The 24,904-nt window shown below is 43.2% G+C and overlaps 1 protein-coding gene across 1 annotated transcript in view; it reads right to left on the minus strand.

The window, feature by feature from the left end:
- Window positions 1-1,252: 1,252 nt before the first annotated feature.
- The window catches only part of Far2 (fatty acyl CoA reductase 2), a 25,024-nt gene continuing 1,372 nt past the window's right edge, over window positions 1,253-24,904 (minus strand). Inside the window, exons 2-11 of the mRNA XM_013033425.1 lie at window positions 21,615-21,790; window positions 18,302-18,481; window positions 16,697-16,874; window positions 15,170-15,214; window positions 13,861-13,979; window positions 12,542-12,609; window positions 10,957-11,128; window positions 5,968-6,097; window positions 3,219-3,346; window positions 1,253-1,709 (exon numbers count right to left, since the gene is read on the minus strand). Coding sequence (XP_012888879.1) covers window positions 1,547-1,709; window positions 3,219-3,346; window positions 5,968-6,097; window positions 10,957-11,128; window positions 12,542-12,609; window positions 13,861-13,979; window positions 15,170-15,214; window positions 16,697-16,874; window positions 18,302-18,481; window positions 21,615-21,790 — 1,359 coding nt within the window. The 3' untranslated portion in view covers window positions 1,253-1,546. The remainder of the gene's footprint in view (window positions 1,710-3,218; window positions 3,347-5,967; window positions 6,098-10,956; window positions 11,129-12,541; window positions 12,610-13,860; window positions 13,980-15,169; window positions 15,215-16,696; window positions 16,875-18,301; window positions 18,482-21,614; window positions 21,791-24,904) is intronic.

Here is a 24,904-nt window from a genome sequence, read left to right on the forward strand (position 1 = left end):
TACTTTTTGCTGCTTAATTGAGATAAGAGTCTCATGGACTTTCTTATCTGGTCCTCAGATCGCAGTCTCCCCTGTGTCTGGGATGACAGGTATGCACCATGGTGCCTGGCAGATAGATACTTGCTGTTCTTTATTAACCTTTTGTGCCTGTTTAAATGTCACTACTTATGTAGCCTCAACTATTATGTTTTAATAATATTCTACTTTGCAATCCAACATACCCTCATCCTTAAACATAAGGGACAGTTATTAGTTTAGAAATCTTAATATAGAAAGTTTTAAGATTTGTAGTATATATAAAATATTGAAGAATAAAAAACTACCCTGTTATCTAAATTTAGAGGTAATGAAATCCACTTTTCTGCCGCACATTGTACAGTTACCCTGGTATAATTAGAATAACAAAATCCTGATAATCCTCATGCAAGAAGCTGGGGTTATGCAGTTACATGTAAATTCTAGTCTGGGACCTTCTCTCTCCCTGACAGCCACTCTCAGCAAGGTCTGAGTGGAATAAAGATAAAGCACCAGGGCTTTGTCACATCACTGAGCAAGAAGGAAGCTCAAGAGAAGGTCCTCAGAAAAACTGATTAGAAACTTTTGAGAGTTGGCAAAATTCTGAGGTCTTCAAAGTGTATAAGAAGCTATAGAGAATACCTGACTGCAGTTACAGTTAAGTTCTCATAAACATCATAGTTGACAATTCCTGGTTCCCCCCTGTTTTTTTTTTTTATAGTTTTAAGGAGTGGATATAATCCAGACAAAATGGTAAAGAGGAGTCACATTTTTCTACCCTTGACATATAATTAAAGGAGAGACATTTCTAGTGGGAGGTTATTTTTTGTACAGCATTTGTGAAGACTTTACACTGTTTCTTATCTTGATATTGAATTATTTTCTTTGGTGTTCCAGAATGGTTTTTTGGTGTGTCTGAAGTTTGAACCTGGGGACTTACACTTGCTAAGCAAATGCTATACCATTTAAACCACCCCTCTCCCTTTTTAGCTCATTTTCAGGTAGGGTTTCCAAGTTTTGCCCTGCCATCCTGGACTGTGATTCTCTCATTTCCACTTCTCACATAGCTGGGATCACAAACCGTATCAAGCTGACATCCCACCCAATTTGACCTCTGAGTACCTAGTGTTACAGATGTAAGCCACCAAGCCTTGGCCAGTACGGCCTTTCTTTAGCTTATTTTGCTTTCCACCAAGTCTTCTTTGCCTATTGAGTTGAACTGATCCTCAGGGAAAAAAAGGTAAGAGAAATGCAGAGAAATGTGGGCACTTTCATGCTTAATATGCAAGAGTGTAGAATAGATGCTAGGAAATAATTGAGGCTTCCCTGCCTCCCCAAAAATATGTGAAGACAAACTATAGCTTGCTTTTGTCACTGGAATAAAAAGAATATACAGTGAAGATGTAGGAGCCAATGTATAACCATTTGACCACTTGGGTTCCTTCTTATTTCCTGATCTGAAGTATCACAGTTTGCTGATATAGAGGTATCTGAGGAGAGGTTTCAGAGAAAAGGTGGTTGTTGAACATTCTTAGGCCTTGTGAGAGCTGGAGGCCCTAAAGTAAGAGAGGAACTTGTAACAGAAGCTCACAATGAATAGCCAGATGTTCCGTGCTATCTGAGACCGGGTGATGAGAAGACGCCAGATGATGAGGAAGAGGACTGTGTTAAAGAGGTAGTGAATATTTCGGAGCCTGGAGGGAAGACAGACACACAAAGTGAACCATGGTATCCAGAAACTGACTGTATTGCCTTAAAGCATATCTGTCTCTTGACTAACCAAGTGTTTATTTAAATAGTCTATGGGACTTGAACTCATGGCTTCATGTCTCATTCCCAAACCATTCCTTCCAGGGAATCAGATTTCTACCACATTCCCCTGACTACTTACTCTTTCTCCTATTCTTCCCAACTTGAAATTATTTTACAAGCATAACCAGTTTATCTTTTCAAAAATACCCTTCCATCTTAAGACCATATCTTAAATCCATGGCTCCTATTAACTAAAGAGTAAATTCTAAAGTTCTCACCCTGGATTTTTAATTCCTTTCTGTTTGTGATCTGTGAGTCCATCCTTACCATCTCTATGCTACCAGAATTATTCCCTGTGTGCTATAATTCTTTATGCCTCTGAATTTGTGACTGGGAGATACATACAGAGGTCAAGGGACTTGAGTGGCTAAGTCTCTCTCCACCCCTCTCCCCCTTGTGCATCATGATCAATTACCCTGAGGTCTGCATCCTGTGCCTCTTTATATAGGGTGCCTCTTTACATAGGGTGCCTGTATTTACTCTTGATGGCCATGGAGGATCTACTACTCCCTCCTTTGAGCCTATTTTCTGTGATAGAGATAAGAAAACAGGCTGGGTGCCCGTGGTTCACATCTGTAGTCCTAGCTACTCTGGAGGCTGAGATCTGAGGATCACGGTTCAAAGTCAGCCCGGGCAGGAAAGTCTGTAAGACTAATCTCCAATAAACCAGCACAAAACCAGAAGTGGCGCTATGGCTGAAGTGGTAGAGCGCTCGCCTTGAGCTGAAGAGCTGAGGGACAGCGCCTAGGCCCTGAGTTCAAGCCCCACGACCGACCAAAAAAAAAAAAAAAACAGGTAAGGTGCCAGTGGCCCTGTAATACTAGCTGAGATCTAATGTTCCCAGTTCAACAAATCCAGGAGATTCTGGTCTCCAGTTAACCAGCAGAAAGCCAGAGATGGAGATGTGTCTCAAATGGTAAGAGTGCCAGCCTTAAGCAAATAATCTATGGAAGTGTGCAAGGCCCTAAATTTGAGCCTCAATACTGGTGTGCACCCACAACATCCACAATAAGAACTAAAAGAAATCATATCTGCCTCTTTGGGGCGTAGTGAAATCTAAAGGAAATCATATATTGCAGGGCGAATTGCTTAACCTGCTCAAATTTTGTGTAGTATAAAGTCAGATACAAAGGGGAGGACTCTGCAAATATTCCCTGGAATGATTGGGCTTTTTTTTCCCCCCTTTGTGTTAATCTTGGGGCTTGAGCTCAGATCCTGGGCACTGCCCTTAGCTTTTTTCAAAACTCAAAGCTGGTGTTCTACCACTGGAGCCACAGTCTCCTTGACTTTCCTGTCCAAATTGGCTTTGAACCATGATCCTCAGATCTCAGCCTCCAGAATAGCTAGGTTGACAGGTGTAAGCCACTGGTGCCTAGGGTGATTATGCTTACCTTTTTAAGTGTTGCCTTGCTGCTGGGATTCCAGCCATATCTTCTTTCAGTAGGTATTTCTTAACTCCCAACACATAATTTTCAGTGTATTCCAACCAGTTCAGCTGGCGCACATCAAAATTGAATACCTGCAAGGAGAGAGAGAGCATGGCATTGCCAGAATTGTACCAGTGGGCGATGATTTCTGACCAAGCTCCTTCTACATAAAGAAAGGACATTTAGTTTGGGATATTTAGGTTGGATTGCAGAGATGTTATTTCAAAGCTTTCTGACAATAAAGATAAGCATTAGGGCTACACACACACACACACACACACACACACACACACACGTATACATGTAATTTTTTTTTTTTTTGGTCCTGGGGTTTGAACTCTGGGCCTGGGCGCTGTCCTTCAGCTCTTCACCTCAAGGCCAGCGCTCTACTACTTGAGCCACAGCACTACTTCTGGTTTTCTGGTGGTTTATTGGAGATAAGAGTTTCATGGACTTTCCTGCCCAGGCTGGCTTTGATCCTCAGATCTCATCCTCCTGAGTAGCTAGGATTACAGGCATGAGTTACCAGCATAGGTACTGTCTACTGTCCCTTAGCTTTTTTGCTCAAAGCGAGTGCTCTACCACTTGTTCCACAGCTCTACTTCTGGATTTTTTTTTGCTGGTTAGTTGGAGATAAGAGTCTTCCTGACTTCCCTGCCTGGGCTGGCTTTGAATCATGATCCTCAGATCTCAGCCTCCTGAGTAGCTGGGATTACCAATGGGAGCCCAGTACCTAGCTCAAATTAACTTTCTAATATTTATTTTGAGTGAAGGAAGGAGCGACTCATTGTACTCGTTATTGAATTGTGAAATGATAACCCATCTGTGCACCTCAATAATAACAATAAAATTATATTTATATTTATTTTGAGGAGTGCTAGAGATGAGCTTTGTATAAACTAAGCCACATATTCTCCCCCTGAGTTACCTTCCCAAACCTTAACATGAAATCTTGTTCATTTTTTAATTTAAAAAGTTTTTGTGCTAGTATTGGTGTTTGAACTCAGTCTCTCACTGTCCTTTATTTTTTTGTTCAAGGCTGGCACAGTACTACTTAAGCCACACCTCTACTTCCAGCTTTTTGGTCGTTAATCTGAGATAAGATCACGGGCATTTCTGCCTGCGCTGGTTTTTTGAATCTCAATCCTTAAATCTCAGCCTCTTGAATAGCTAGGATGACAGGTGGTTCCTGGCTGGCACTGGGGCTTTGAGCCCAGGGCCTTGCTGTACTATCAGAGCTGTGCCTTGAACCCCCACTCCACCCCTACTTTTGTTTCTTTTATTTTCAGATGGAATATTAGTTATACTTTGAACTTTTTGCCAACGCTAGCCTCCAGCCATGATTGTCTTCTTGGGGCCTTCCCAAGTAGCTGGGATTCATAGATGTGAGCATTCATCTGCTCCTTCATATTAATTTTAAAACTAAAAGTGCCTTTCTTGTTGCTATAAAGTTCTTCTATTATTTGATACTTATAGAAGATGTATATTAGTGCAATCTCATTAAACTGTTCTTTGTTTAGCACTAGTCTTTGATGGAGGATTAGACTGTACCAAATAAGAGACATTGTTAAATCCCAAAAGCCAGTCACCACTCACTATAAGTTTATTCACTTTAAAACAGGTGCAATGTGTGAGAATGTCTTGTGTTTATTTTATAACTTGCACCTGTTGTTTATGATTGGCTGTTTCCTTTTATCTAGAGAATATTAAACTTACAACAAATATAATTCAATTTGATACCTTAAAGATTCAGTAGTTCTCTAGAGCTATTTATTTAGCCTCTTTTATATGAAAATAAATGTTAAATATTAGTCACCAAGAAACAGTCTTAGACCAAAGAAGGAAGTGATTAAATGTTAGTGGGCCTGTCTAATATTTTGGGCATTCATAAACATTTGTTGGTGGCCCTTGCCTGTAATTCAGGAGGCTGAGTAGCTGAGAATCATGGTTAAAAATCAGCCTGGGCGGGAAAGCGTATGAAACTCTGACTAACCAGCAAAAAGCTGGAAGTAGAGTTGTGGCTCAAGTGGCAGAGTGCTTGTCTTGAGCAAAAAAGCTAAACAAGAGTGTGAGGCCCTGAGTTCAAGCCCTAGTGACAGCATTTAAAAAAAAAAAGATGGGCTAACAGGAACTGAGCTTACTCAAAAAATAAATACTGAGGGTTTACGAAGTGATTGAATTGCAGTGTATGAAATATGAATGCAGAACAGGAATGAAAATTGAACCAATGTCCAAAATGTAGATCTCTTTCCTATATTTAATTTCCTGTGATTGTAGATAAACATGGCCTGGTTTTCTTAACTGATAAACAACTGTCTATAACCAGAACTTCCTTCCTCATCTTCTCTCCCTTCCCTCCCTCCCTTCCCTCCTTTCCTTCTCTCCCTCCCTTCCTTCCTTCCCTCCCTCCTCCTACCCTTCCTCCTTTCCTCTCTTCCTCCCACCTTCCTCCCTCCCTCTCATCTTCCTCCCTCCCACCCTTTCTCTCTTTCTTTCTTTGTGCCAGTACTGGGGCTTGAACTCAGGGCTGGGGCTTTACCACTGAGCTCTGCTTCTTTCTTTTTGGTAGTTAATTGGAGATAAGAGTCTCATGGACTTTTCTGGCTGGTTTCAAACCTTGATCCCAGATTTTAGCCTCCAGAGTAGCTAGGATTATACCTTCATCAGCTTTACAGGTCAAATACTTCCAAATTCCCAGTGAGAGCTCTCTTACCCTCTGGTCTTCAGGACTTAGCTCTGACATCAGCATTTCGGTATTGTTTGTGCTCCACTCCCAGCTTCGGTTGATGAAGTACTCCAGCATGGAGATGGTTCTCAACAGGCGATTCATGAGCTTTGTCATCCTAATGGAGAGAGCAGAGGAGGAAATGTCAGAGTGCAGGGGTGCAAATTTATCCCTCTTCTCTTTCCCCAGCTCATTAGAACTTCCATCAGACACTTCAATACCACCAGATGCCTCTTCTTTTCTATTACCTCTCAAGAATAGCCTATCTATTATCTGTCTGCCTGGGTATCTCTGTCTCTCTATCTCTCCCTTCCCTCCTATTATTTTGAGATTTGAACTGAAAGGCCTCCCACTTTCCCTCTGCATCCCCACTCAAGACTAGCACTATACTATTTGAGACATGCCTCCACTGCTGGCTTTTTGGTGGTAATTGGAAAGAAGAGTCTCTCAGACTTTCCTGCCAGGGCTGGCTTGGAACCTCTACTCTCAGATCTCAGCCTCTTGCTTTCTATTCCCTTTGTATTGTAGTAGAAGTTGGAATTCAGAGATAGCAACTGGTTTCATGGCTAAGTGACTGAAACCAGGATTCAAACCTCAGAAGTCTGCCTGCAAAATCCACATTCCTGGGCCCAACCATATATGTAGCTCTGCTTGAATTATGTAGGTTTTTATAATAAGTATGTGTACCTATGGCTACATATATGAAAATACCTGCAAGATGTACCCACAGAGAAGCATACAAATTCTCACAGATAAAGGAAAACAAATGGAAAAATAGGCAATTTGCAGAGAAATGTTCAGCAAATGAAAGTCCAGCAATCTGGAGAATAAAAAAAAAAAACAAAAGTACAATTCCTTTTCATGAGTATGACAATTAAAAGGATTGATTTTTGTCAAGCATTAATGTGAATGAGAAAAACACTGTTTTGTACCTTCATGCATTTAGGATAGTGAAAATTGAGTCTTTGGAGAAATTGAGCTAGAAGATTCATGGCCCAACTAGGTGCCAGTGGCTCACTCCTATCATCCTAGTTACTCAGGAGGCTGAGATCTGAGAATTGTGGTTTGAAGTTAGTCTGGACAGGAAAGTCCCTAAGACTTATCTCCAATTAATCAGAAAGTCAGAAGTGGTGCTGTGACTCATGTGGTAGAGCACTAGCCTTGAGCAGAAAAGTTCAAGGATAGCACCCAGGTCCTGAGTTCCAACCCCAGGACCAGCACACACACCAAAAAAAAAAAAAAAAAGATTAATGTCTCCTTAATCCAGAAATCTCATGAAGCACACCACAGACCTGGTGACACACTGCACAGTAATGTATTGATAGTTGTCACCTCATTCTTGATGGCAGAAAACGACACTGGGTGGAATGCCTCAATGTATAACTACACTGATCAATGCCCATACATTTATATAAAGGCCTTGTCGCTGACACACAGGGACACAGAGTAGAAAAGAGCCTGGCTGGGCAGTCAGGGCAGAGGCCCCTCTCAGAGAGGTTCTGCATCCTCACCATGGCCTTAAGCAGTCCAGTCCAGTCCAGTCCAGACCACTGAGCTGATTGGACCTCAGAAGTGTGTACCATTGAACCAGGCATCAAATCAGAAGGGCTAAAGTATGCATGACAAACATGTGGGCTGTATGAAGCCTCTGATTGGCTCTCAGGACTGCTACAGCCCCCAGGCTGTCCAATGATCTTGAGATTTACATAGCTTTCTCCTAGAGACACCTTCTTAATCTTGTACAGTGCACCCCAGCAGTGCCCTCCTTTGCAACCCTCCTATCTATCAGGAGCTCTGCTTAGCTTTTTCTCCAATAAATCACTGTGGTTTAATTTCTCTGTCTGTGGACTCATTCTTCACCACCATCAAGACAAAGGCCCTGATTCAGGTATGGCCATTTGTCAGTATCAAACCAGCTGAAGGAAAAAGATTGAGGACTTGAGTTTTTCCTTCCACAAAAGTCACTGTTAAAAATTTCTATCAGAAAAAAGAACAGCTCCTTTTTTAGTACAAATTAATTTCTTATAAACAACACATGGACTGCTTTGGACTCTCGACTTTTTTTTTCTTTTTACACATCGAACTTAAATTCTTTTTGATCCACATCTTCCTATTTGGAAGGCTTTAGCATTCCTGCCCATCATGTTGGCTTTATTCTTCATTGCCCATTTTTTCTTTTGGTCGGGGGGAGGGTCGATTAAGTCCTGGGGCTTGAACTCAGATCCTGGGCAGTCCCCGAGCTTCTTTGCTCAAGACTAGCACTCTACCACTTGAGCCACAGCTCCACTTCTGGTTGGTTTAGGGAGATGTGTCAGCCTTTTTTGCCCAACTGGCTTAGAATCAAGATCCCTGGATCTCAGCCTCCTGAGTAGCTAGGATGCCAGGGCATGCCCATCTATTTTCAATAAACCACATTCAGATTGTTTTCCTATGGTCATATTATCATTTTCTCTTGCAGAAGTCTTAAATGAGCTCCCTGAAAACATGAATTAGCTTAATATGGATGAAAAATATTCTGAGACAGACTTCCTCCTTTCTAAAGGGGCTAATAAAATGATTTATGTTTTGATTCTTATGTGTGAAAGAGAAAGAGTACTGGGGCTTGAACTCAAGGCCTCACAGTCTTTTTGGCTTTTTTTTTTGTGCCAGTCCTGGGGCTTGAACTTAGAGCCTGGGCACTCTCCCTGGGTTTTGTGCTCAAGGCTAATGCTCTATCAACTGAGCCATAGCTCCACTACCTGCTTTTTGGGGGTACTATTATTGAAAATAGCAGTCTCATGGGCTTGCTGCCTGGGCTGGCCTAGAACCATGAGCCTCAGATCTTAGCCTCCTGACTAGCTAGGGTTACAGGTGTGAACCACTGGTGCCTGTGTTCTTCACAGAAAAAAACTAGATGTCAAAGGCAGAGGACCCAGCTCACCCATGGAGGGAGGAGTTCAGGCCTTGAAGTGGCCTGGTGGTTAATTGGAGATAAAAAGTCTCAGCCTTTATTGCTTGGGATGGCTTTGAGTCTCCATTCTTGTATCACAGCTTCCTGAGTGCTAAGATTACAGGCATGAGCCACCAGTACCCAGCTTCTAGTTTTGCTAAGGCTGGCACTCTACCACTTGAGCCATACCTCCATTTCCTCATTTTGCTGTTAATTGGAGATAAGTTTCTAGGATTTGTGTCTGTTCAGGCTGGTTCCTAACAGTGATCCTCAGATCTCAGCCACCAGCGCCAGCTACATGTAACTGGTAATTACAGTGGTGACTCCCCTAACCACTAACTCCAGTCAAGTGAGAATGAGATTTGTGAGAAAGGGATTTGTTCCAGGCTTGCACCACTAGAGGGCGACAGAACTGCCCACTTCATTCTCTTAGATGGCAGTAAGTGGAATTCATAATGCTGGTACGGACACTCTGTGGACACTCTTGGCTCATCCTCGTCCCTTCCTGACATCATTCACACTTGTTCCCTTGCTTTTCATCTTTTTTGTTTTGTTTTTTTGTCGGTCGTGGGGCTTGAACTCTGGGCCTGGGCGTTGTCCCTCAGCTCTTCAACTCAAGGCGAGCGCTCTACCACTTGAGCTACAGCGCCACTTCGCTTTTCATCTTTAAGATCACCATACAATATTCTTAGCCTTGTGCAGGAGACTTAGGATTACTGTAAAGTTTAACGTTGCACCCTATTCAGAAAATCCCAGTGACAGCCTCATTTGCGCTTCATCTAAACAAGTACTTTCTAAAAGCAGATTTCTTTTTGTCCTCCTTTTTCCTCTCCCCTCCTTCCCTGTTCTTTCTCCTTCCTTCCTTTCACTTTTTCTTTTTCACTCCCTCTTTTTCTTTTCCTTCTTTTCTTTCTTTCATGCCATCCCAAGGCTTGAGCTCAGGGTCTGGGCTCTGTCCCTAAGTTTTTTGTTTTTGTTTTGTTCTTGAGGCCTGCCCTCTGGGCCTGGGCGCAGTCCCTAAGCTCTTCAGCTCAAGGCTAGTGCTCTACCGCTTGAGCCACAGCGCCACCTCTGGCTTTTTCTGTTTATGTAGTGCTGAGGAATTGAACCCAGGGCCTCATGCATGCAAGGCAAGCATTCTACCACTGAGCCACCTTCCCAGCCCCTGTCCATGAGCTTGTTTTGTTCAAGACTAGCTAGCCACAGCTCCACTTGCTGCTTTTTTGTTAATTTAGTGGAGATAAGAGTCTCACAGATGCCAGGCACTGGTGGCTCACGCCTGTAATCCTAGCTACTCAGGAGGCTGAGATCTGAGGATCGCGGTTCAAAGCCAGCCCAGGCAGGAGAGACCGTGAGACTCCTATCTCCAATAAACCACCATAAAACCGGAAGTGGCGCTGTAGCTCAAGTGGTAGAGCACTTGCCTTGAGCTGAAGAGCTGAGGGACAGCGCCCAGGCCCAGAGTTCAAGTCCCACGACCGACAAAAAAAAAAGTCTCACAGACTTTCCTCCATTCATGATCCTTGGACCTCAGCCTCCTGAGTAGCTAGGATTACAGGCATGACTCACCTGTGCCTGGCTAAAGAAAGTCAATATTAAGAAATTTGCTTGAAGCCAGGTGGCTCACACGTATAACCACAACTACTCAGGAAGCTGACATCTGAAGATCATGGTTCAAACCCAGCACAAGTACACAACTCTAGTAGACTCTTATCTCAAATTAACCATTAAAACTGGGAGTAGAACTGCAGCTCAAAGTGGTAGAGCACTAGTCTTGAGCAGTAAAGCTCAGGGACAGCCCCTAGGCCCTGAGTTCAAGTCCCAGTATTGGTGCATGCATACACACACACACACTTCCATTCTATTATAGAGGGCTTTAAGGGAAAAAGCGGTTTTTTACTTGTTATGACTAGAGTTTGTGTTCCCAGTGGTGTGTGTGTGTGTGTGTGACTCTTTTGTCTTCTTCGATCATTGGCTGCAAGGAGGACTAATGACTCTGAAAGTCTCTTATACCATGCTGCCCCAGCCCCACAGCCCTGGCTTCTTACTTGGGTTTCCTTCCGGTGAGTCGCAGGTAGAAGTCGTAGATGATGGCTGGGGCCCAGTGGCTCACTGCGTTCCAGTACTGTATTGAGAAGTTGTTGGTTGTGAAGTCAGCATTTGGTCTTCTGAAAGCTTTCTCAAATGGGACTTTTTCAAAGGTTGCCAAGACTTGGAATCCTAGGGGTAGGCGTGGGGAGTAGAAAAAGTGTGAAGTCTTAAAGCTTAGCAGCCATTCTATTGGAAGGCATTACGATGTGTCGAAGGATCAACAATGGAGGACTTGCTGTGTAGTCAGGAAGGCAGCCAGGCACTGGTGGCTTGCACCTGTCACCCTAGCTACTCAGGAGGCTGGGATCTGAAGATTGCCGGTTAAAGCCAGCCTGGGTAGGAATGTCTGTGAGACTCTTATCTCCAAGTAATCACCAAAAAGACTGAAGTAGAGCTGTGGCTTAAGTGGTAGAGTACTAGCCTTGAGCTCAGGGACAGCACCCAGGCCCAGAGTTCAAGCCCCAGGACTGATGCCCAAGAAAAAAATATGCAATTTCCACCAGGCACTGGTTACACTTTCAAGCTTACACTTGCTTTAAACATACAAGGTAAGTGAGCTTCATGACTCAAGAACAAAGGAGTACTATCACCTGATTTCCTCAATTTCCTTGGCCATTGGTGATTTCACCTTCTTTGCAATACACCATGAGGGAAGAGTGGTCACTCCACAGAAGGGAAGAATTTATCATTAACATAGTTGGAAATTCATAACTTTTACTTAGTTTTCTTTCTTTTTTGGGGGGGGGAGGTCGGTCGTGGGGCTTGAACTCTGGGCTTGGATGCTGTCCCTCAGCTTTTCAGCTCAAGGTGAGCGCTCTACCACTTGAGCTACAGCGCCACTTCCAGTTTTCTTATTTTTTAAAATCTCTGAGGCCAGTGGACCCTTCTTCTTTTATATTATACCATAATCCTACTGACTTGTTTCTTTCATATACCACAGTACATTCTAGTGAATTATAACAATTTACAATTACATTTTTCCACTCTTTTTCTTTTCTTTTTTTTTTTTTTGCTGGTCCTGTGGGTTGAACTCAGGACCTGGGTGCCATCCTAAAGTTTAAGGATAGTGTTCTACCACTTGAGCCACTGCTCTATGAATGGCTTTTTTTTTTTAAGGTTTATGGAGATAAGAGTCTCAGATTTTCGTGTCTGCTGGCTTCGAACCACTATCCTCAGATCTTGGCCTCCTGAGGAGCTAGGATTACATGTGTGAGCCACCAGCACCAGCTCTTTTTTTGTGTGGTTTGAACTCGGGGCCTGGGTGCTGTCCCTTAGCTTTTCGACTCAAGGTTGGTGCTCTACCACTTCAGCTATAACTCTCCTTATGGCGTTTTGCTGGTTAATTGGGGATAAGAGCCACAGACTTTCCTTTGTAAGCCACCTTCAAACTATGATCACCATATGTCAGCCTCCTAAGTAGGCATCCAGCCTATTTTCTCTCTACCTATTATAGTTTGTGTTTGCTATTCTCTATGAATCACTCTAATTTCTTCCCAAGTCAAGCACTAATAGCCCTGCAGTTCCATTGCCAATGGCACTCACCCATCTTGGTCCATTTACATGGATTGAAATTCCCAGATGTACAGTGGTAGATTAATGTTGTTTTAGGTCTGGAGGATGACACAAAAGTTAGAAAAATTAAAGCAAAATGGAAAAGCAATGAAAGAGAAGAGAAAATAGCATTAAGATAGTATGACTCAGCTGGACACAGTGGCTCACACCTAGCTACTCAGGGGGCTGAGATCTGAGGATCATGGTTCAAAGCCATTCTAGGGAAGAAAGTTCATGAGATTACTATCTCCAATTAACCACCAAAAAAGCCAGAAGTGGTGCTGTGGCTCAAGTGGTAGAGTACTAACCTTGAGTACAAAAGCTCAGGGACAACATCTAGGCCCTGAGTTCAAGCCCCAGTACCAGCAACCACACATACACAACACACACACACACACACACACACACACACGGGAAATACAACAGCGTGTGAAACATTTCTATTTTCATATCCTTTTTGAGTTAAAGTGCAAAACAGAAAAAGACAAACAAAAAAAAGTGTGTGTGTGTGTGTATTTGTTCATGTAAGCCAAGGTGAGACATTGTAGAGTATCTTAGTTCACATAAGAACATTTTAATTCTGTGTATCAGTTACAAACAAATATAGAAGTCACTATTTTTTGTGTTGGTGTTAGGATTTGAACTCAGGGTCCCACTTTTTTTTTCTCAAGGCTCGTGTTCTACCACTTGACTTCCTGTTTCCCAAGCCACTTATATTTGCTTTCTATTTTCCTATCTGTGGTAGTTTAAACTCAGCATTTACAAGGAACAAGAAATACAAAATATTTGACTTTTCTCTCCTTTGACTTATAAAATGAACCTGTGGTGTGGGTAACTGATTGGAAAGAAAAGCTTTTTGGTTATCAAGAATATTACATAATCAGGTGCCAGTATAATCCCAGGAGACTGAGATCTAAGGATTGAGGTTGAAGGTTAGTCTGAACAGAAAAGTTCGTGAGACTCTTATTTCCAGTGAACCACCAGAAAAGCAAGAAGTTGAGCTGTGGCTCAAGTAGCTAAGCACTAGCCTTGAGCAAAAAAGCTCAGGGACAGTACCTGGGCACTGAATTCAGGCCCCAGGACCAGCACCAAAACAAACGAATATTGTTTAAATGATTCCTCTGACATGTTACTTAATGATCAGACCAAATCTCAAGCAATAGTTACACAACTCAATAAAGGTAATAGCATATTGGCAAGTAGACAAACTGTTGAAACAAACACATGGTCACTTTTGCTGTCTTTGGCTGTAAAACACGTATGTTTTGTAAATGTGGCCATCACCCCCCTCGGCCTCATGGCCTCCTCACCTGTGGACTGCAGTGTACCAGCCCACTGCAAGGGTAAGATTCACCACCGTGTCCACTGGAATCACATCCGCCACAGCCATGGGGTTTGCGCGAATGGACCGCAGGAACCCTTTCCCAGCCTTTACAGGACGAAGCCCAGATAACATCAAACCATAACATTAAATACAAACGGTAATGCTTAATAGGAAACCATACTATTAAATTTAGCTATTTAATGTGAAGCCATAATATTAAATATTAGATCCAGCCACAGCTAAATTTCAATTCTACAGATGGCATCAGTACTATCAGGAAAGCAGCAAACTTTGATTTATGGCTTCCTAAATTCTTGTATGATGTCTGACCTCTCTGTCCAGTTCATAGCAAGAGCCAACATTTCCATGAACACTAGTGCTTACTAGATTTCTTTAGGAAATAAAATGTCAAATTTGGGTGAAATCAATGTACTTAATTAAGGAACCAACACCAGGACTAAGTTTTTACATCTGCAAAATTAATTCATAAGGTTTTTAAGTCTTGAACTCAGGGCCTGGGCATGGTCCCTGAACTCTTTTGCTCAAGGCCAGCATTCTACTACTTTGAGCCATAGCACCACTTCCAGTTTTCTGGTGGTTAATTGGAGATAAGTCTCATGGACTTTCCTGCCCTGGCTGGCTTTGAACCATGAGCCTCAGGTCTCAGCCTCCTGAATAGGATTATAGGCATGAACCACCAGTGCCCTGCTTCATATTTTAAGAATTAAGGTTTCCTGCTAGGTGCTATGGCTCATGCTTATAATCCCAACTATTCAGGAGGTTGAGATGTGAGGATTGCAGTGTGAAGCCAGCCTAGGCAGGAAAGTCGTAAGACTCATGTCCAATTAACCAGCAAAAAACTGGAAGTGAGGGTGTGGCACCAGCTTTGAGTACAAACACTAAGGGACAGCACACGCCCTGGGTTCAAGCCCACAAACACAAAAAATAGCAAACAAGAACAAAATTAAAAAGCCAAACAAAAGGCAGCAAAAAGAAGAAATACCCTCATCTTGTGGTAAGGAAAGGAAAATTCTCAATGTTCAAACCCTTTGAAAGACTAAAACATTGCAATTGCCTCCTTTTTTAGTGTTTGAGCAGATAATGAAGCTCTCACAGAATAAAAGCAGTGGCATCCTGTGTGTGTGTGTAGTAAAGTGGAGATATGTTGTTCTAATTGTTACTACAGTGACACTTTTGGGTGGGGTTTTTTGATTCATGAAATTTAAGATAAGGAGAATGTTGTCATTCCTTCTCTACTACATTACAAATAGTTATTTCTTCTCCATTATACATACGGCAATAATCAATCCACTGGGTCCATTTAGGTTATCAACCCAACCCTACAAAAAAAAAAAGGAAATTTCTATCAGTTAACGCATTTAGGAAAAATATTAACTATAATATCTGCAGTTATATCTATATAATATATATATATATGTATATATATTTGTGTTTGCCCTGGGCTTCAACTCAGGGTCTGGCCACTGTCCTTGAGCTCTTTCACTCAAGGATAGTGCTCTACAACTTAGAGCCACAATTCCACTTCCAGTTTTCTAGTGGATAATTGCAGGTAAGAATCTTATGGACTTTCCTGCCCAGGCTGGCTTTGAACCATGACCCTCAGATCTCAGCCTCCTGAATCACTGGGATTGCGGGTATGAGCTGCTGGTGCCTGGCTGCAGTGCAGTCTTACTAAGGTTTTGACTGGAGTGCCGAGACCTACTATTCACTAAGTCTAAACACCAAAATAACACCAGAGACAAAGTACTGGCAAATCTTAACATTTTATTCAACTGTAAGAATAAAAATCTTGCTCACAGTGATTTTCATAATTAGAGGTATGAGTGGCTTCCTGGATTATTATTATTATTATTCAGTCTTAGTATGATCTTCGAACAAATTCATCAAAAGTCATTTTCTCCCTCAGGGGCCTGATTTTATCTGCTGAACAAAACACTTCAACGAGGTGTTGGTGGAGCATGCTGAAATCCTAGCTACTCAGGAGGCTGTGGTCTATCAGAAGCCAGCCTGGCCAGAAATGTCTGTGAGACTCTTCTTTCCAATGAACCAGCCAAAAACCGGAAGTGGAGTTGTAGCTGAAGTGATATAGCACTTGAGTGCTAAAGCTAAGGGACAGCACAGATCCCTGAGTTCAAATCCTAGTACTGACACACAGAAATATTAGGGATATAATGGTATATGGAGTTAAAACCAAACTGGTCCCTAGTGAAGAAAGTGGAGTTTTCCTGTTCACCGTGGCAGTGATGGTACTTTTCAGTTTAGCCACGAAGAACATTCTGGTATAGTGCAAGGGTAATGAGAAGCATAAGTCGTGAAACTATGGGGATTTTGAGATGAGAGTTAGAGGATATTTAAGGGCTCCAACTCCACCCTAGTTTATTTATGCCTTTATTTGTGTGGTACTGAGGCTTGATCTTGGGACCTGGATGCTGTCCCTTAGCCTTTTCTTTCCAAGGCTTCCAGTCTACCATCCGGGCCACAGCTCCACTTTCAGCTTTCTGGTGGTTAACTGGTGATAACATTCTCCCCGATTTGCCTGCCCTGACTGTCTTTGAACCATGATCCTCCTATCTCAGCCTCCTGAGTAGCTAGGATTACAGGCGTGAGCCTCCAGTGTGGGGCAGTCACAGCAGCTCTCAATGGAGCCCTGATCAATGGCTTTCCCATTTACTTAGCTGTGCTCAGCTCTAAATCCCAAGGAGCAGGGGTTGGCCTAGGGTGGGGAGGGGGAGGGCGGGCGGAGGAACTGCATGGGAAGGCCCAGGTGGTGGGAGGCCAGCGGGAGGAGGTGGCACACTTACCGGGAAGGGCTCCTGCCAGGTGGCACCCACGATGGAGGGCCTGATGATGGCCGCGTTCAAGTTTTGGCCTTCCTGCTGGATCACGGTCTCCCCCAAGGCCTTGGTGTAGGTGTATGTGTTGGGCCGATCCCCGATGAGTTTGGGAGTGATATCGTCAATAATCTTGTCATCTAACCACCTGTTGGGGACAGAACTCTGAGAGTGGCAGGCCTCAGGGACAGGAGGAGAGGAGCCCTGGAGAGCTGAGAACCAGTCCCGCCACCCCTGGGCCTGTGACAGCACCGGGAGGAAGGAGCAATCCTGTTCTAACCTCAGGCAGATCTTAAGCTGTCCTTCCTCATAGGCAAGCAGATGAATGCAACAGATAGCCAGTCTACTTTTCTTTTCTTTTTGTCGGTCGTGGGGCTTGAACTCAGGGACTGGGTGCTGTCCCTGAGTTTGGGTTTTTTTTTTCCATTTTCTTTGCTCAAGACTAATGCTCTACCACTTGAGCCACAGCTCCATTTCCAGCTTTTTGGTGGTTAATTGGGAATAAGTGTCTCAAGGACTTTCCTGTCCACGCTGGTTTCAAATTGTGATCCTCAGATCCTGGGTAGCTGGGGCTATAGGCATGAACCATCAGCTCTGGGGTTGGATCATGGACAATCTTAATTGGCAGGGCTTGGCAGCTATGACCACGTTATTTGAGCATTCAAGATGTATTTGGGACTAAGATTTATTGAGAATCATGATTCTGAATTTTAAGTACTCATTTGTTATTGAAGTGGAATGTAAAGATCATCTTTAATGTTTTATTTTTCCTTGACTTATTTATCACATCGTTAGCAAGAATGGGATTTGAGCTCTACCTCATACTTGGTTGACAGGCACCCTACTACTTGAGCCATTCTTCCAGCCCTGCTTTTGCTGGTTATTTTGGAGATTGAGTCTGGCAAACTTTCTGCCTCAAATTTTAATCCATCATATCTCTGCCTCCTGAGTAGCTAGGAGTATAGATGTGAGCCACTGATGCACAGCGCATTGTTCCTTTTCGTGGTTGTTGTTCACGGAGCTTGAACTCAGAACTTGAGCACTGTCCCCAAGCTTTTTTGCTAAACGCTAGCGCTCTACCATTTGAGCCACAGCGCCATTTCCAGTTTTCTGGTAGTAAATTGGAAATAAGAGTCTCACAGACATTCCTGCCTGGGCTGGCTTTGAACAGTGATCCTCAGATCTCAGCCTCCTGAGTAGCTAGGATTATAAGTGTGAGCCACCAACACCTGGCTAACTTCTTACTTTTGTTTTTTACAACATATATGTATGTATGTATGTATGCATGCATGTATGTATGTGTGTATATATTTTGTGTTGGTCCTAGGGCTTGAACTCAGGCCCTGGGCGTTGTTCCTTTGCTTTTTCTGATCAAGGCTGGCCTTCTATCGGTTGAGCCACATCTCTGCTTCCAACTTTCTGTTGGTTAGCTGGAGACAGTAGGCTCAAGGATTTGTCTGCCTGTGGTGGCTTTGAAGTGGCTTCCAAGCATCCCACTCACTTACTTTATTAATCAGAAATCCAAAGAATCAAAGAAACAGCAGCCCCCTCTGGCCCTCCCTCTGGCCTGCTTACTCCATGGATGCGATGATTTTCTTCGGCTCCACAGGACTTGGGTAGATGACTTCGTCAATATGCTCCAGGTTGCAGTTGGAGAAGGCAGTGGAGAAGTGGATGAAGGCCTCCAGCTTCGGCATCTGACTGGCCATCTGCAGCAGCTGCTGTGTGGCGGTGACGTTCAGCTGCACGGCTTGTCTGGAGAGGAAGAAGCAGAGGGAGACACAGCCTGCCTCAGCCTCCCCTCCACCCACAGGATATTGTCCACATAAAAAAGACAAGGAAGAGCTGGGTGTGGTAGCTTATGCCTGCAATCCTAGCTGCTCAGGAGGCTGAGATGTGAGGATCACAGTTCAAAGCCAGTCTGGGCAGGAAAGTCCATGAGACTCTGTTATCTCCAGTGAACCACCAGAAAACCGGAAGTGGAGCTGTGGCTCAAAGTGGTAGAGCACTAGCCTTGAGCAAAATAGCCAAGCAAGGGTGCAAGGCCCTGAGTTCAAGTCCCATCAGACATACACCAAAAGAATAGTCTGAGGAATTTATGAGTGTCATTTAAAATAGAGTAAAAAGTAATTGGTAAACTAATAAGTTTAAATAGTTAAATAATAGTAAATGTTTATTGTTAAATATTTGTTTAATAAGTTGTTAAGCAATGGTTAAAATGATTGATAAACTGTTAACTAGATTTAAAGACTAACCATCAGTTAGAAATACATGATGCTACTTTATAGTTACATCGCTCTTCTAGTAGTAGAATTTTCCTTTTTTAACATTAGGTTTTTTTTTTGATGGATTAAAGAACTAAGTTTAAAAGTAAAACTGTAAAGCAATTTAAAGGACAAACGGAATAGCTGCTTAAATGGTAAACTGTTGAAATGTTTTACAAAAGACAGCTTTGACATATGCTGATCTTCCAAGAAGTCTCAAAATTAATGAAAAAAACATTTCAATTGAAAGTAAGAAGAAAAACTCAAACAGGTATTTCATAAGAGACAAACATTGGCACAGGGACATAAGCATTGCCATCTTCGAATCACCAAAGGAAAACATAAAACTATGCATATCATACATAGTGGCAGCACTGCAAAGAATTAGAGAACTGAGCCAGGTGCTGGTGGCTCATACCTGTAATCCTAGTTACTCAGGAGGCTGAGATGTGAAAATCAGGGTTCAAGGCCAACCTGTGAGACAAATCTGAGAGATTTTTTTTATCTCCAATTAACCAGCAAAAAGCCAGAAGTGGCTTTCTTTGTGTCTCAAGTGGCTTTTTGGTGGCTCAAGTGGTAGAGTCTTAAGCTTAAACCAAAAAAAAACAAGTGAGACAATGAGACTTTGAGTTCAAGTTCCAATATTATTATTTTAAAAAAACCCACAATAGATTAGAGAATTTTAGTATGAGTTATCGAGAGGCATTTATGAACACAGGGCCAATAACAGTTGAATCTTTTGTGGAGAACAGCTTTTTCAAACAGTTAAAAACAAGTCATGTGCTAGAGTCCTAGCCACTCAGGAGGCTGAGATTTGAGGATAGCAGTTCAAAGCTAGCCTGGGAAGGAAAGTCCAGGAGACACATCTCCAGTTAACGGTCAAAAAGCCAGAAATAGATCTGTGGCTGTGGCTCAAGTGGTAAACAGTCTTCAGAAAAAAAAAAAAAAAGATTCAGGGACAGCACCACCACCACCAACAAAAACCTGTATGTTGTTTGTAACCTTATAACCTAGGACATGTAATATGTACCTAACCATTTTGCTTCTGAAAATTGACCCCATGGAAAGCGCACAGAAAGGCATTAAAAACCATGCACAGAGAAGCTCATTGCTGAGCTGTTTATAGGGCTGAAGAATCAGAACAATGCAAACCTCCACCAATACAGAATGGCTGATTGCTTTACACATGCACACCCTGTGACACCAATGTGGACATTGCAAATTAGCATTAAGTATTAACAATGAAGGTTAGCCAGAAAACAATTGAGTAGGATGCAAAAATTCTCAACAGGATGTCTTTTCCTTTTTGTAATATTTCTTTTTTTGTGGAACATATTTCTAATTACTTTTAAGTGTGGAACGTATTTCTAAATAGCTTTATAATCGAAAAGAAAAGTCAGGATGTAGCCAGGTGCCGGTGGCTCATACTTGTAATCCTAGCTACTCAGGAGACTGAGATATAAGGATTACTGTTTGAAGCCAGCCTGGGCAGGAAAGTCTGTGAGACTCTCATCTCCAATAAACTACGCCAAAGGAAAAAATAAATAGGCTAGAAATGGTGCTGTGGCTAAATGGTAGAGTGCTAGCTTTGTACAAACGAAGCTCGGGGACAGCAACCAGGCTCTGAGTTCAAGAAACAGAATTAGCAAATAAACAACAACAAAAGTCAGGATGTGTGTGTGCTGTCTATGACATCCAGTGATAGTCTTTGGTGGTGACATTATGGAAAATTTTTTCCTGTCTGTATTTTTATTTTCATGGAAGATATATATATACACACACACATGCACATACTGATGTATACATACATATATGTGTGTGTTTTGTTACTGTTGTTTTTTTTTTTGGGTCCGGTCGTGGGGCCTGAACTCTGGGCCTGGGCGCTGTCCCTCAGCTCTTCAGCTCAAGGCTAGCGCTCTACCACTTGAGCCACAGCGCCACTTCCGGCTTTTTTCTTTTTGCTTATGTGGTGCTGAGGAATCGAACCCAGGGCCTTAGGCATGCAAGGCAAGCGCTCTACCACTGAGCCACCTTCCCAGCCCCGTTACTGTTGTTTTATTTTATTTATTTATTTATTTATTGGGTCCAGTCGTGGGGCCTGAACTCTGGGCCTGGACGCTGTCCCTCAACTCTTCAGCTCAAGGCTAGCACTCTACCACTTGAGCCACGGCGCCACTTCTGGCTTTTTTTCTTTTTGCTTATGTGGTGCTAAGGAATCGAACCCAGGGCCTCATGCGTGCAAGGCAAGCGCTCTACCACTGAGCCACCTTCCCAGCCCCTGCTACTGTTGTTTTAGTTTTGCTGGTGGTACTAGCACTTGAACTCTGGATGATGTCCTTTAGCTTTTTTTACCCAAGGTTGGCAACTCTACCGCTTAAGCCACAGTTCTACTTCTGGCTTTTCGGTGGATCACTGGAAATCAGAGTATCATGGATGCTTCTGCCCAGGCTGGCTTTGAACCATGATCCTCAGATCTCAACCTCCAGAGTAGCTAGGATTACAGGCGTGAGCCACTAGTGCTGTTGTTAGGATTTTTACAACCTTGCTAACTAAAGCAGCACACTTGCATGTCACATGCAGGCAGGCACACAGTGATGCATGTGGCACCCAGGGGAGGGCTGCACCTGAGGTTTTCATCAAAGCGCACGGTGGCTGCGCAGTGGAAGATGATGTTGGTGCAGGACAGGAGCTCCTGCATGTCCTCCTCGCTGATGCCCAAGTCGCTGTGGTTGAGATCTGCAGCTATGGGCACGATCTTCTTGTGAACGTCCGGACATGCTTCTTTCACTTTCTCGAAGAGCTGGAATGGCAACACAAGTCCATGTGCAAAGAGAAAGGCATCGCTGCCACCACTGCCACACTGCGGTGTGCCGTGTGCCTGGTGCAACTCACTGGTACTTGCTGTGACGCTAGGACCACCCAAGCAAGGTGCTTCCTGACCTAAGGTCTGCTTGCTTTCTCTCATGGAGATGAAAGGCATTCCTGCTCCTTTATAAAGGTTAGTTCTAGTAACCAACAGGCTGAGTATTTTGTGTGCATGCATATGTTTGTGTGTGTGTGTGCATGTGTGGGCACTCATGTACCAGTCCTGAGCCTTGAACTTGGAGCCGAGGTCTTGCTCTGAGCCTTTTTGCTCAATGCTAGTGCTCTATCACTTGAACCACAGCTTTTTTGGCAGTTAATTGGCAAGGAGAATCTCAGGACTTTCCTGCCTGGGCTGTCTTTGAACTGTGATTCTCAGCCTTCTGAATTCCTAGAATTACAAGTGTGAGCCACTAGTGCCCAGCTAGGCTAAGAACTTGGAACTAGGCCTGAAGGGAAAAGCTTACTCACATCTTGCCCTGATCCACACCAAGGCTGGGACTCTGAGACTCACCCACTAGCTCAGCCTGCTTGCTCAAGGCAGGTGTTTGACCATTTGAGTCATACTACCAACCCATCTTTTTGCTGGTTATTTCGAGATGGAGACTTGTCTGTCCTGTGCTGGCTTTGAACTATGATCTTTCAGATCTTAGCCTTCCTGAGTAGCTTGGATTACAGGTATGAGCCACTGTACCCTGCTCTAGTTTCATGTTTACAAATGGTTATAATTTCCATTTCTATTGAAATAATTGCTTTCCAAACAAAATTATCAGCCTTTCCCAAAAAACTAGCTCAGATGCACAAGATGTTTTAGCAACACAAACGTAATTAGAAAAATTTTAAAAACCCAGCAAGCTTTAATGAGTGAAGCAAAAATTCGATGGAATTTCATTCTAAGGTAAAAGGCAATTCATATCTAGAATAAGAACTGATTTTCATCTCTGAACATAACACTCAAGACAGACACTGGTGGCTCACACCTGTAACCCTAGCTACTTAGGAGGCTGAAATCTGAGGATCACAGTTTGAAGCCAGCCCAGGCAGGAAAGTCCATGAGACTCTTCAATTAACTAGCAAAAAAGCCACAAGAGACAATGTGGCTCAAGTGACAAAGCAATAGTCTTGAGAGAAAAAGTTAAGTGTGAGAGGCCACACACACACACTCACACACACTCACACTCTCACACACTCACACACACAGAACCTGCCATTAATTCAGACCCCTTCCCTTGCATTTGACAAGTCTGTTTAAGTGGTATAATGTGCTCACAAAACAGTCACAGATAAGAAAATGGATCCATTTATCTGGTTCTGTATAACAAATGGATTTCAAAAGGAACATAATCCTAGCTACTCAGGAGGATGAAATGTGAGGATCATAGTTCAAAGCCAGCCCAGGCAGGAAAGTCCATGAGAAAACCAGAAGTGGCACTGTGGCTCAAGTGGTAGAGCGCTTGCCTTGAGCTGAAGAACTCAGAGACAGCGCTCAGGCTGAGAGTTCAAGACCCAAGACTGACAAAAACAGAAAACAAGAGAGGGAGGAAGGGAAGGAGGGAGGGAGGGAGGGAGAAAGAAAATAGGTATACCCAATCAATAATTGTTGAATGTACAAATTCAACACATGATATTTGATCTCTTTTTAGATAACTTTATGCCCAACACACAGTTCTTCTTTCTTATAATTCTTTATGGTTCCTCTCATTTGTGTGTCTTACTTGTGAAGTCTGACACTCTGTGAGTGAACCATGGGCTTTCCTTCTGAGCCTCTGAGTCAACCAACAACTGACCCTAGGGCCTGGTACAGTGGTGTATGCCTGTAGTCTCAGGTAAATAAAAAGCATCAATAGGAAGACCACTGTCCAGATCTGGACCTGGAAGGAGACGCTAACTGAAAAATACTTCAGGCAAAAGGGAGTATGGCTCAAGTAGTAGAGCACCTGCCTGGTGAGTGTAATGCCCAATTTAAAGTCCATTCCCCAAATGAACTAATCAACCAGCCAGCAAAGCTTAAACCTGACCACACCCTTTGGTTCCGGTCTTCAGAATGAAATCTATGAACAAGAAGAGCAAATGCCTCAATACTCACCACCTTTAGACAGCTGCTGGAGGGTAATAAGAAAGAACCTTCCAGAAGGTTCCAGAAGGTTGGAGCCATTAGCCACAACCCCAAAAATGATTGAAAGAAAAAAAGAAGCTTCTTCTCACTGGAGGCTATGTGAGGAAGCACCTCACCTTCCCCTGACCCACTAATGCTCTACTGCTTCAGCCACAACTCCACTTATAGGTGTGTGTGTGTGTGTGTGCGTGTGTGTGTGTGTGTTCCTATCCCGGAGCTTGAACTCAGGGCCTAGGCACTGTCCCTGAACTATTTGTTCAAGGCTAGCACTCTACCAATTGAATCATAGCTTCCCTTTTGGCTTTTTGCTGGTTAATTGGAGATGAGAATCTTGTGGACTTTCCTGTCTGGGCTGGCTTTGAACCTCAATCCTCAGATCTCAACAGCCTGAGTAGCTAGGATTACAGGCGTGAGCCCTGGTGCCCGCTGTCAGTGTTATAGTTAGACCCTTCCACTGCAGTAAGCACTTCAAGAAGTTTCTGGAACATCAATACTACCACAGGCAGTGCTTTGGGTTTTTTTTTTAAGTTTTTTATTGTAAAGATACTATACAGAGGGTTACAGTTACATGAGCAAGGTACTGAGTACACTTCCTATTGAGTATTATTACCCCCTCCATTGTTTTCCCCCTACCATCCCTTCCCTCCCTACCTTCCCCGAGGTTTTTTTTTTTTTAATTGTGGTTAAGTGATTACATAATTTCCCAAATTTCACAGTGTTGTGGAATAATGATGCTCATTTAAAGTCACAAGTTCATTCTAACTTTCCTGGAGGGCTGGGAAGGTGGCTCAGTGGTAGAGTGCTTGCCTTGCATGCATGAGGCCCTGGGTTCAATTCCTCAGCACTACATAAGCAGAAAAAGCCAGAAGTGGCTCTGTGGCTCCAGTGGTAGAATGCTAGCCTTGAGCTGAAGAGCTGAGGGACAGTGCCCAGGCC

The sequence above is a fragment of the Dipodomys ordii genome, unplaced genomic scaffold, assembly GCF_000151885.1.
Source record: "Dipodomys ordii isolate 6190 unplaced genomic scaffold, Dord_2.0 Scaffold167, whole genome shotgun sequence".
Lineage (NCBI taxonomy): Eukaryota > Metazoa > Chordata > Mammalia > Rodentia > Heteromyidae > Dipodomys > Dipodomys ordii.